The 12345-nt window shown below is 36.3% G+C and overlaps 1 protein-coding gene across 1 annotated transcript; it reads right to left on the reverse strand.

Annotated features, from left to right (window-relative positions):
* Positions 1-5394: 5394 nt before the first annotated feature.
* Positions 5395-11172, reverse strand: Art4 (arginine methyltransferase 4). Its single transcript, XM_065236505.1, has 2 exons — positions 10443-11172; positions 5395-6981 (listed from the first exon to the last, which is right to left on the reverse strand). Exons 1-2 carry the CDS (start codon positions 10945-10947, stop codon positions 5714-5716), a joined length of 1773 nt encoding a protein of 590 aa, XP_065092577.1. The 5' UTR covers positions 10948-11172; the 3' UTR covers positions 5395-5713.
* Between the last annotated feature and the right edge of the window lie 1173 nt (positions 11173-12345).

The following is a 12345-nucleotide window of genomic DNA, read 5'->3' on the forward strand; positions in this document are numbered from 1 at the left end:
AAGATTTGCACACCAAATTAAACAAGAATTGATCGCACAGTTCAATTTGACAGGTATAGTTGAAAAGATTCAGGCAATTCAAAGCACAATTTTGAAAAATACCGACAAGACAGAGACACTAGAACAGGATTTGTTATTAATCAACATAAGTAATCAGTTAGATTCAATAATAAACCCGTAAATATTAGATAAAGCGCAACAGGAAACCATGTCAAACTCAAATTCAAACAATGGATCAGAAGAATTATAAAAGGATAACTATAATACAGAATAACGTTACAAGCATACGGCCTATGGACACACGAGAAATGATAAAGAATTTTCTTAATAAAGAAACTGTTGACATAGCTATATTAAGTGAAATATGGTTTAAACCAGGAGAGAACTTTAATTTTCCAGGATTCAAATTTTTAAAGGAAGTCAGGCCGACTGGTTATGGCGGAGTTGGCTTCCTAATTAGAAATGATATTGCAATACATGGATTTAAATTACCTTCAATGAATCGAATAGAAGCAATAGTAATAGAAACTTTGAATACGATTCCAAAAATGCTCATAATATCAACGTACATACCCCCTTTGCCCATAAATAATAATGATATTAAAAATCCACTTAAGAAACTTTTAGACATAATAGAAAAACATAATAAACCAACCATATTAGCAGGAGACTTTAATGCACATAATAAATTATAGAACCCAAATCACCCTAATTTTCCTAGAGGTGAATTAATAGACCATTTACTTGAAAACAGACTTAGTTCTACTTAATAACGGCTCCAGTACATTGATTAAACCACCAAATACACTCCCCTCAGCAATAGATCTAACTTTTGCATCACCTTCAATAGCTTGCAAATCAGCATGGACAATATTAGATCAAGATTTTTTCAGTAATCACAAAATCATCAAAATAGAAATAGAAAACTCAGCTCCCTATAATCAAACCAATGTAGAATTATTTAACAAAAACCAAGCAGTAGAGAAAATAAATCAAATAAGCCGCAAATGATTCACACACCTGAAGATATTTCCCCAATAATAGCAGAACAAATTAATTCTTCAAAATATAATTTAAAAATAGGAAAGGTTAAACGAATACCTAAACCTTGGTGGACTAAAGAAATTGCGGAAATACTAGAATCGAAAAACAAAAAATTAAAGGAATTTAATAAAAATCAAACAATCTAAAATTTAAAAGATTTTAAAAGAGAAAGAGCAATATTAAAGAGAAAAATAAGAAGCGAAAAGAGAAAAAGCTGGAAGGAAGTAATTAACTCTATAAATCCAGATATGTCTTAGAAAGAGTTGTGGAATACAGTCAAGCTGATAGGAGAAGGACGTCCATCTAAAAATAATTTAATATTACTAAACGACAAACAATTGACATCACAATTCATGCATGTTAACTTCCCTACGATATCATCTGAAATTAACTATATTCCAATTACAACACAGCAGCAGATAAGAATAGATTTCAGAGATATAAGAAGGATCGTTTATTCAAAAACATATCATTCAACCCCAGGACCAGATCTTCTCTCATTTTATATACTAAAACGTATCAGATTGTATGACATTCCCCCGAAAGCCATTCCCCAGAATGCCATTCCCCAGAATGCTATTCCCCAGAATGTACCATTCCCCAGAAAGCAATTCCCCAGAAAGCCATTCCCCAGAACGGACTATTCCCAATAAAACCATTCCCCAGAATACACCATTCCCCAGAAAACCATTCCCCAGAATGTACCATTCCCCAGAAAAGTATGCCATGTATTAGATTGACTATTTTTGTTTATTATAGTCACTCCTGGAATCTTCTTTCGCGTATATAAAAAGAATAGAAAAACTTCTTAATGGATCAAGGCGTTTTCCTTTCTTTGAAAATATAAGAAAAGGAAATAATTAATTCTTTGAATATATTCCCATCTTTTAAAATATGAAAGAGAACATAATTAGTTCGTTAAATATATAATAAAGATGGGAATATTCTGTTCTTTGAAAATTTAAGAAATGGAAATCATTAATTCTTTGGATATACGATAAAGAATGGAATACTCCCTACTTTAAATATGTAAATAATATGAAAAAGAAGCGAATATTCCCTTCTTTGAAAATATAACAAAAAGAAAGAAATAATTCTTTGGATATACGATAAAGAAGAGAATATTCCCTTCTTTGAATATATAGAAGAGAACATCATTAATTCGTTAAATATATGATAAAGAAGGGAATATCCCCTTCTTTGAAAATATAAGAAAAGGAAATAATTAATTCTTTGGATAAACGATAAAGAAAGGAATATTCCCTTCTTTGAATATATAAAAGAAAAAATAATTAATTCTTTGGATGTATGATAAAGAAGGGAATATTCCCTTCTTTTAATATATAAGGAAAATATATAATCAATAGGTCGTATGAATAAAAGCGTTTACTTTACATTCCCCGTAAGAAAAGCACGGGAAAGTAAAGTAAACTCTTTTTATTCATACGGCCCATTAGCTTTTCGCAAGGGATTCGGGGTAATGCCTATTTATTTGGGATAATAATGAGTGGAATAATTTTATAAATTTGTAATCGGTAGTTCAACCGGTAGTTGCACCGATTTTTTAATCCATCGTGAGAAATTCTTCAACTCAATTCGAACAATTCTTCGATAAGGTTTAACAGTTTCCGACTGGTTGAATTGGATTGCATAATAGACCCTTTGACTTATTAAATGATGAACGAAGTGCTCGAAAACTTAAAGGTTGTCATTTTATAAAGAGCTAAAAAATGGTTTGGAATTGATAAATACATAGTTCCATAAAAGTAAACATAGTGCATTATCAATAGTAAAAAAAAGAAAAGTGAAAATTACTAATTTCATCATCTTTTCTGGGGAATGGTACATTCTGGGGAATGGTACATTCTGGGGAATGCTTTTCTGGGGAATGGTACATTCTGGGGATTTTTTTCTGGGTAATGGTTCATTCTGGGGATTTTTTCTCTGGGAAATGGTGCATTCTGGGGAATAGCATTCTGGGGAATAGCATTCTGGGAAATGGCATTGTGGGGAATGGCTTTCAGGGGAATGTCATACAATCAACGTATCAATCTAAATTTACAAATACGAATCTCTGAGCTCTTGAATGAAGTTCTCAATTCAGGTAATATACCAGAAGAATGGAGAGCAATCAATATAGTCGCTCTACTGAAGACAGGTAAAGATCCGAATGAATGTAATTCGTACAGACCATTAGCTATGATGAATGTGTTATTAAAACTCATTAACTGTACAGTCAAAAAGGAATTGAACGAGTACATAACAGACAATAACATTCTTCCAATTAATTCTTTTGGATTTCGAAAAAATATATCAGCAATCAATTGCGTCAATTACCTGGTTTCAGGAAACTAGGTTTTGAATTAAATCCACACAAATCAGCCACAATGCTTTTCACAAATAAATTTAACCCAAACATAAATGTTAGAATCAATAATACATCGGTACCTATAATAGAAAGTCATAAATTTTTGGGAATCCATTTAGATCACAAATTGTTATTCAATAGACACATAGAACAGACTGCTATCAAAGCAAAAAAGAAAATAAATATTCTTAAAATGATCTCCAAGAAACGTAGTGGAGCTCATCCGGAAGAGATGTTAAGGACAACTAAAGCAATAGTTAGACCACACTTAGATTACGGAATTACATTAGTAGCCGCAGCTGCTAAGACCAATTTTGCAAAGCTAGAAACAGTTTATCTCTTAGCACTAAGGACTTCCATGAGAATATTAAAATCAACTCTGAATCATGTAGTTTTATATGAATCAGGTGAACTACCATTAAAGCTAAGAGCAGAAATCTTAGCTCTGAAAGAATTAACGAAAACATTATACTTTAATAGTCCAATAGTAAAAAATCTTTCAGAATTAATGCAACTTAACTATCTACTTAGACATACATCTTTCATAGAAAAGATCACTTCAATTAATAATTTCCACTTCTATCAACTAGCTGACAATATAGAAATAATAAGTGAACTTACATTAGAAAATAAACTCAAGGTTAATGATGAATAACCTAAAAAAATCAATTTTTTCAACATCAACCCAAAGACAAATAATTACAGATCTAATCCAGACAAAATACAAAAACACTTATCAGCTGTATACAGATGGCTCATTATTAAATTCCATTCCAGGTATTAGTTTATATGATTCTCAAGAAAAAATATCCTTTAGCCAAAGATTAAAAACAGGTTTTACAATTATGAATACTGAAATAGTAGCAATAATCAAAGCAATAGAATACGCGGAAACCAAAAATATAAAGAAATTAGCTATTTTCACAGATTCGAAGTGTGCTTGCACATTAATTAACAACCCCAATCAATACGAAAATTATTTGATCAAACAGCTAGTAAATATAGTTGAGAAATCATCGATAGAAACAGTCTATATTCAGTGGATTCCTGGCCACATAGATTTAGTCGGTAATGACAGGGCGGATCATGCAACTCGAAACACTGTAGAACAGTTTAATTTTACCTTACAATATTTGATTAATATTCTTAAGAAAGAAACAGAAAGCATCTGGCAAGATCAATACTCACAAATTTCATCTGAAAAAGGCAAATTTCACTTTGAACATGCTAAACAAACTTCTTTGTCACCCTGGTTTAAAAAAATGAGCTTTGAAACTTTAGACACCATCATGTTATCACGCATCAGGTCGGGACACATGACAACAAAGGACAGACTAGCTACATGGAAACTGATTCCAAATGATCGTTGTGACCAATGTGACGTGACAGAGAACCTATGGCACATACTGTACGATTGTCCAAAACACCATTCGATTAGAACTGGGTTTCCAATTTTATTAAATAACACACCCATTCAATTGATTCTAGCCCAAAAAATAAAGGAGAATATACGGCAATAGTTGAATACCTGAAAACAATAAAACAGGATCTTAAGGATTAACTTCGATTTTTGATAAAAAAAAAATACATACAAATATATCTAATGGAATATTAACATAAACGAAGAGTATTTACCACTAAAAACACTAAAGGGGCATCAAAAGTTCGAGTTCGTTTAAATTGATGGTTTTGGCAACACAAGACTATTCATTCACAAGACTTGGCTTTATGGATCGATAGGTATGAGCCAGATGACGGTTAGAAGGAAAAAAAATAGATTTAACTTTTTTTTTTTTTATTTAAGAGGTTTTCAGCCAAAAGGCTGGTTCGCCTCTGTCCTATAGATTTAACTTGAAGGGTAACTACTTTGTTGTAAAAATGTATTTTAGGATTAAAATGAAGGAAGTGTATCTTGCCCTAACGGTGCATTTTACCCCAGGTATCCCTACTTAGGGACAGTGATAAATAGAACAAAACAATGATTTCCGCTGTTCGACGCATCAGATTACATACAATTTAATTGGAAAATCTATTTAAAACTAGGAGACATAAAAAGTGAACTTAACTTTTGAAAATAAAAGCATGTAATATACTCTATTGGGGCCGCAGGACTTTGGTGGATCCCGCTCGGTCAATCTCAACAAAAGTGGTACACAATTAAATAATTAAAATAAGAGTAGCGCAGTGAACCTAAACGGCGATGATAAAGCGTTTCTTGAGTGTGTATGTGTAAGTGTAGTTGTTGGAGTCTTGCATTCCAGTGCATGGATTATATGCTGCCTTGGAGAAAACGATAGATGCCTAATAAAACTGAGCACCGTGGATCGGCTGTGCATGGTGACTGTTCATAATCTGCTGAGTTGGTGTTGTAAATAAGGATGGAGAAATTGCGCCTCCAATCAGTTGCTGTTGGGCTACATTCTGCGTTGAAGTAGCCGCGCAAGCAATCGTTGGATTCATTGCTAACTGTTGCGTTGGAGTTGCTTGTTGTTGAGACTGCTGTCTTCCAGTACTGGAAATGAGTCCGGGATGAATATTCGGTTGGTTTCCAATCGGCATCAAGTTGGTGTTAATCATCGTCATGTCTACTTCGCCAAGGCCGTTTACGGTGATTCCATTTACGAGATTCACTGCATTTCGAGCCCCTTGAGCATCTAGTTGTCCCCAATACGCCTCACTTGGTGATGTAGTATTGGAACCTGGTGGTGCCGGAACAGGAGCACCAGTGTATCGGAAGTACGGATTTTTAAGATCTAGGGTGTTGGTGGAAGTAATAAGTGTTCCTTCCAATTTCAAGTCAATTTCAACATCATAGCTTTGCCTTTGATTAGCTGCCAAAACTACTTTGCCGGACAACACTTGACCTTGCTTAACAAAGATTGGTGTTTGCAATAAGCAGCGAACCTGATACCAATGCGTAAGCGATTCCGTCGGTGCCGTAGATAGCCAAACTTGAGAGCATGAACCAGCAAACTCAACATCAAACCAGAAAGCTAATCCGTGACAAGATCCTGTTTCAAGAATGTGAAATTCAACGTCAATCTTTATGCGGTGCAAATCTTTTTCATCTGCTGTCAAAAAATTGGTTACATGTCTTATAGACTTAGCCATGCAAATGCGAATATCGAATGTATCAACAATTGGCTGCCGGAAGTATTCCTTCATAGCAGCATCTCTCAGGGCCACCAAATTCACTCCATGGAATTCGGTTTGCATCCAAAAGTTGGCTTTATTGTATTGCTCCATGTAGAGAGCTTCGTCAGTGAAGGGCGCCACGTGCAAGTCACCCCGTGAAGGGAACATTTTTCCATCTGGTCTAAGCCACTTCTTACCGTGAAGATAGGTTTCCAACATGCGCTCGTTGTACAGCATGTAACCCATTGGTTCGGAGATGATGACGTCGACCATCTCAGGGAGTTCGATTTCCTCAATCTTACCGGCAATCACGGTAATCTTCCCATCGAGATTATTCGAGTGCACTAGCTGCTGGGCGTACTGGGCCATATTGCTAGCTTCAACTGCGTAAACCTTAGCTGCACCTGCCTGAACGGCAAAAAAAGATAGGATACCTGTGAAGTGGAAAAAAGAAAAAAAAAAAAGGTTGAGTTAGTGGAAGGAATGTTGGTAAAAGAACTTGTTAAGGTACACCGGGGCAAGTTAAAACGCGCTGGGAAGTTGAAACGGTACGTGTATATCTTAGCGAAAGTAAATATTCAGTGTGTACTACCGCAAACTACTAGATTAGAAATAATCTCAGTGATTATTCACTTTCGCTAAGAGATACACCTACCATTTCAACTTGCCCCGGTGTACCTTCTGCATTTTGTAATTTCCGTTTTGCGCGAAAATCGCGTTATTTGATCTGAATTAGCAGCTATTATTCAGTTTTTGTGCATCTTCGTACAGCAGACCCATACTGAAAAACCGCCGAGAGGTGCTATGGTGGTTAGATTTATTGGTAAAGCTCATTGTTTGAAATGCCATTTAATGTACACTAATAGTGTACCAAAGGTGATGCATATTGCTATTAACTACAAGGAGTTCCAATGAGTTGGTCAAATATCTTGAATAGGGTGGGCAAAGTATGTGATGGATCACAACCACCTACTCCCACTGCTCTTTCTGGTGCCCAATAACAAATGTGCAAAATTTGGACGAATTTGGCTACGAAGTTTGTATGGGAAAATGTAAGGGAAATGGAACGGAACGATTCAGGTGCTTGTCAAAAATTAAAAAGTTCTCAATTTCGTCAAAACCTTAGGCTTAGATTGGCAAAACTATGTAGAACAACTTTGTCGAAGACCGCAAATCTATTCGATTAGTGGGCTACCTATAAGCCTTATAAAGGGTGTATTCGATAAACATGGCACACACATAAACAGCTGTAACGTTTTAACTATTATACCAAATAACTTTAAATTTTCAGAGAAGATTCTGTAGAGAGTTCTGATCAATATTTAAATACGAGCTTTGACTTGGGTTTTAATGGGCATCAGTATGATTGGCTACCCGCGGAGGCTACTCTGTTATTACCAGATCAACTGTAATTACAGAGGATCCTCAATGTGTAAAACCAGCCGAGTCCGATAGCAGGTCAAGCAAGGATTGGGTAGAAATGTGTTGACGTGATACTCGCTTTATTGGAAGCCGAGGAGTTATCTGCACTTCCACGAGAAATCACTGGGTTGTCAGATAAAAGAGTTGGGTATGCAGCAAGGTTCGTTTTGGTAAACGGTACGCTGAATTTGGAGGGGCATGATATTAAGCTCATGATGTTCTGCTCAGCAAGCAAAAACGGTTGATCTAAGGCCACCAACCTCCTCATATCACATCACACCACTTATGATCGAGTTGTTGTAGCCATTCAAACCTGGCACCGCCGGATAATTTTCACAAAACACGATGAACAAGCAATACGACTAAGAAACTCTTTAATATGATGGGGCCTGGGTTTTATCCAACGATTTTCTGCTCTTACTGCTCTTACGGCTGTCTGAGCCTGGCGACCTACGAGCTTTTAAATCATGAACATACTAAAATGTACTTATTCATTCACTACGTTCTTCGGGTACGCACGGAATCTATAAAACCATCATATTTTTTAAATTACACATTATAAGTCTAGTGGAGCGGACTCTAATACAACGAGTCAAAATGGAACCAGCTTTGCTTTGATTTGATCTAGAAATTAATTGGCAATCATCCACGGACCATACATTTTTTTTTTTGTGTTGACAATTGTCTACGCAGGGGGAGAGGGGGTCAAGAATCCCAAAAAACTGTCTACGTTGTCAATGAACGCCCCTATGATGTGAATGTGAAGCATCACACTGCAAAACATGAGCATTGTAAGTTATTGTTTACTCCATATTTGGAATAGGGGAAAAATACGTTTGTTAAATTAAAAAAAAAACTAAATTGCCACACAAGTTTTAAAACATGACAATCTTTTAAACTGATTTTGTTACTAACTAACTTGTAAAAAATTCGCTAACGTGTTTGATGATGTTTTGGACGCTAGATAAGAACCTCATTTGTCAAGCTATGTGGCAAAAATATTTACGCGAAATTTATTTGCATAGCCGTGGTTATCAAAAGAGAGGATTTGAATTGTTCATCTAGAATATGGAGAAGAAAAATTGTTAAATAGGGGAAATGGCTCTTATGTTGACTGGGCTCATCGATAAAAATATCCTGTTCTTCAATTTTTCTTAGAACAATGATTCTTCTAGATAAGACCTATGGATTTTTTTGGATGCTAGGGAAAAATTGGCAAAATATGCTTTCCTTCGAAATGTATGTATGGGTCCTATATTAGGGACACTTAGGACGACATTAGGGACATTAACCCTACCTAATCATTTTCCAGGATGCTTTTTCGTACTGGCTGCGTTTATATTAAATTAGATTTAGATAATACTGCATACTTTATGTCGAAAGACCTTCGCGTCAATAATTATGAAAAAATTGTAGAAGTTAATTTGATCTCGTTCAGATCGATTTGGCTTTCCAAGAGCAGTTTTAGTAAAAAAAATATTATTATTTTTTCAATTTATTAATCAAACTTGGCTTGCTGAAAGTATAATTCAAGGGCACATTCAAGGAAAAAACTAACAAAACTCTGTTCTTAAATGTCACTACGATGGAATTTTCTCTTTGAGGATGGAGAAGTTTTTCTTTTTCAATTTTACTGGATATCGCAGATAACAGTAACTTTAAAATTATTTTGTAACCAATGTATGCCAAACAATAATACAAAATTTGGTAAGTACATAAATAGCACAGACAAACAGACGTAACTCTTCATTATGGATGGATAATTATGGAGAAAATAATTCGAAGCAACTGACAGCCACAGCATGCTATTAAAGCTGATAATCTGACGTCAAATGTGAATCTATTCCGCGAACTACTCACCGACGGAGTCACCGTAGCGCAGGAAACGGGATCACTTTGACGTTTCTACATATCTTGGTCACCTTGAATGCAACATTGTTCGCGACTTAGTGAGCAAGCTTGTTTTTTGCGACATGCTCGAGAGATGTCGTTACTGAGGTCCCATTTTTTAGGTACAATATTCTCAAGAAAAACTAATTCACGTCTGTTTGTCTGTGTAAATAGTGCATCTTTTTAATCATTGTCGTACCAACAAACATTGAAAGCAAAATAAGAGCTTATTCAGGCCAAAATATGCTTTTACAGTTAATAAACTATTTATTCAGCCTTTAATCAGCACACAATTTTTGTTAGGGTTAACTTGTTGAAAGAAATATATTATTTTTGTCCCCGCTCTTTGAATTCACCCCGCAAAACGGTGGGTTGAGCAGTAGAGTGTTAGCTCTCTTTATTCATACGGTGCATTAGATGTGAAGTACTTAATGTATTCAAGCTACTATTTGCTTTTTCCGTAAATGTATGTTTGATTTAAATTGATGGCTGACATGCCACCAAAAAAATCCCGAAAAGTTAAATCGATCGACATACTAACATACAGCAGATAAACAAACTAAAAATAAACCAGGTGACTTACCCGAGCCGGCGCCTACATCCAGTACTATCTTGTTGTGGAAGTCCTGTGAGTTGCTATAGATAGCTCGTTGGTAGGTGCTCGTTCGAACGAAATCCTGCATCATGTTTTGCTGCTGCGAGAGATAGCCATAGAACTGAAAATACTGTGATGCTGACGAATCCTCCGTGCGGAGATTGAATACTGAGTTGACCTTGCCGGACATCTTCTGCAGCAGTTGCCGGAACAGCTGGCAGTCTGCTTTGGATCCGAATTTGACGTAGATCATATCGCCTCCTACTACCAGAATATGTGATGTGATGCCATGATTGAGATGGGTAGTTTTCGCGTTGATAGGATACTCTTCCAGCTGCTGCTGACTGCCTTCCCGAAACACTCGGATACTCATCCCTTGCGGATCATAGCCGCAAACGATCGCTACATTGTGGCCATATTTGTTGACGAGGTTGTCATTATCGCCGATGATGAAAATGTTGCATCCGTGCAATCTCGCCAATTGGTCGCACATTTTCCTGTTCCGTTCTTTTTCGAACGCGCTGATAGTGCACTATTCCGGCACTAACTGGCTGGAATTTTAGGGCTTTAACGAGAACAACAGACAAGCAATCGAATGACGCTAATTTCACGGCAAAAATGCTATTTTTTCGTCCTGAAATAGGATTTTTACAACTTAGGGACAGATCTTCACACAGTCAGTTTCGGGTCGGCTGTCGCCCTTTTTTATAGCGAGCTCGCACACACTAACGTACCTTTGTCCATCGTTTAGCAGCACGCATACCAATTTATAACCGCCGCTACATTGTGCAGGTGTGCGTGTAAGGAAGGAACGATATCCCATGAAGCAAAACAATGCATAAGGACCAATCTGGAGAAAATTGTCAATGCGTCGTATATTCAAAAGATTTTAAAATCTAAATAGTACAAAAGTTATGCCAAAATGGCAACCTATGCACGCTTAGTATATAGAAATGGATTATAATGCATTTTATAAGGGAAGTTGTTAGTTATCGTAACTATATCAAAATATTTGTTGAATATTTTTATTTTTTTTCCTTGGTTTGTTTTCCGTCGATCTTGTTTTCCGTGCTGAGCACCAATGCTACCGACGCCAGGAAGGCAGCTCGCACACCTGGACCCTACCTATCGATCCATCAACTCATGAACCGGGGACCAACGGCTTTACTTCCCTTCCGAAGGAAGACGTGATCAGAGATGTTATGCCTCAGAACATCCCGGCGGCGCCGACTGGGATTGAACCCAGGCCTGCTGGGGTGAGAGTTAATCACGTTTACCACTACACCACCGGCGGCGCTTGTTGAATATTTTAACAACATATAATTTATTATATACCTATTGTGGTGACAATTTGATAATTTGAATTGCATGAGTTTAGATTACCGAAGTCGGTAAAATTTTACTGAGTTTTGAAACAGCTGAGTTTTCAGTAATCAACCAAGTAGTTTTTGCTTTTGCTGAAAACTCCGTAAATTGCAGAATCTCTGAACTGTCTAACATTACCGTTTTAGCGAAGACAACAAATCAAGAAGACTGGCAACTCTTCCATTTTCTCATACGAACGCTATGAGACAGTTACGTCATCTGCCGCTCAAAGGTAAATGCTTCGCTCAAGCGCAGCGCTATTGTATCTATCACTTGGATTCTGGCAAAGTTGCCAGTTTTCTGATTATGATGTCTTCGGTTTTAGTCAGTACTAGTACTGCTGTCTTTCTCAGTAATTTACCGAAAATGGTTAAAAATTGTTTATAATCCCTGATAAACTTTAACTGAAATTTTTATGGAACTTTATATGAACGTTTGTGTGATAAAGTTTTACCCTTATGTATTAGGGAAGGTCCAATAATTATGTCACGCAAATTTGGCCCATTTTAAACCACCCCCCTCCCCT

This window comes from Ochlerotatus camptorhynchus, unplaced genomic scaffold (assembly GCF_037179485.1).
Source record: "Ochlerotatus camptorhynchus isolate MF236.1 unplaced genomic scaffold, CSIRO-AGI_Acam_v1.1 ptg000554l, whole genome shotgun sequence".
In the NCBI taxonomy this organism is placed as follows: Eukaryota; Metazoa; Arthropoda; class Insecta; order Diptera; family Culicidae; genus Ochlerotatus; species Ochlerotatus camptorhynchus.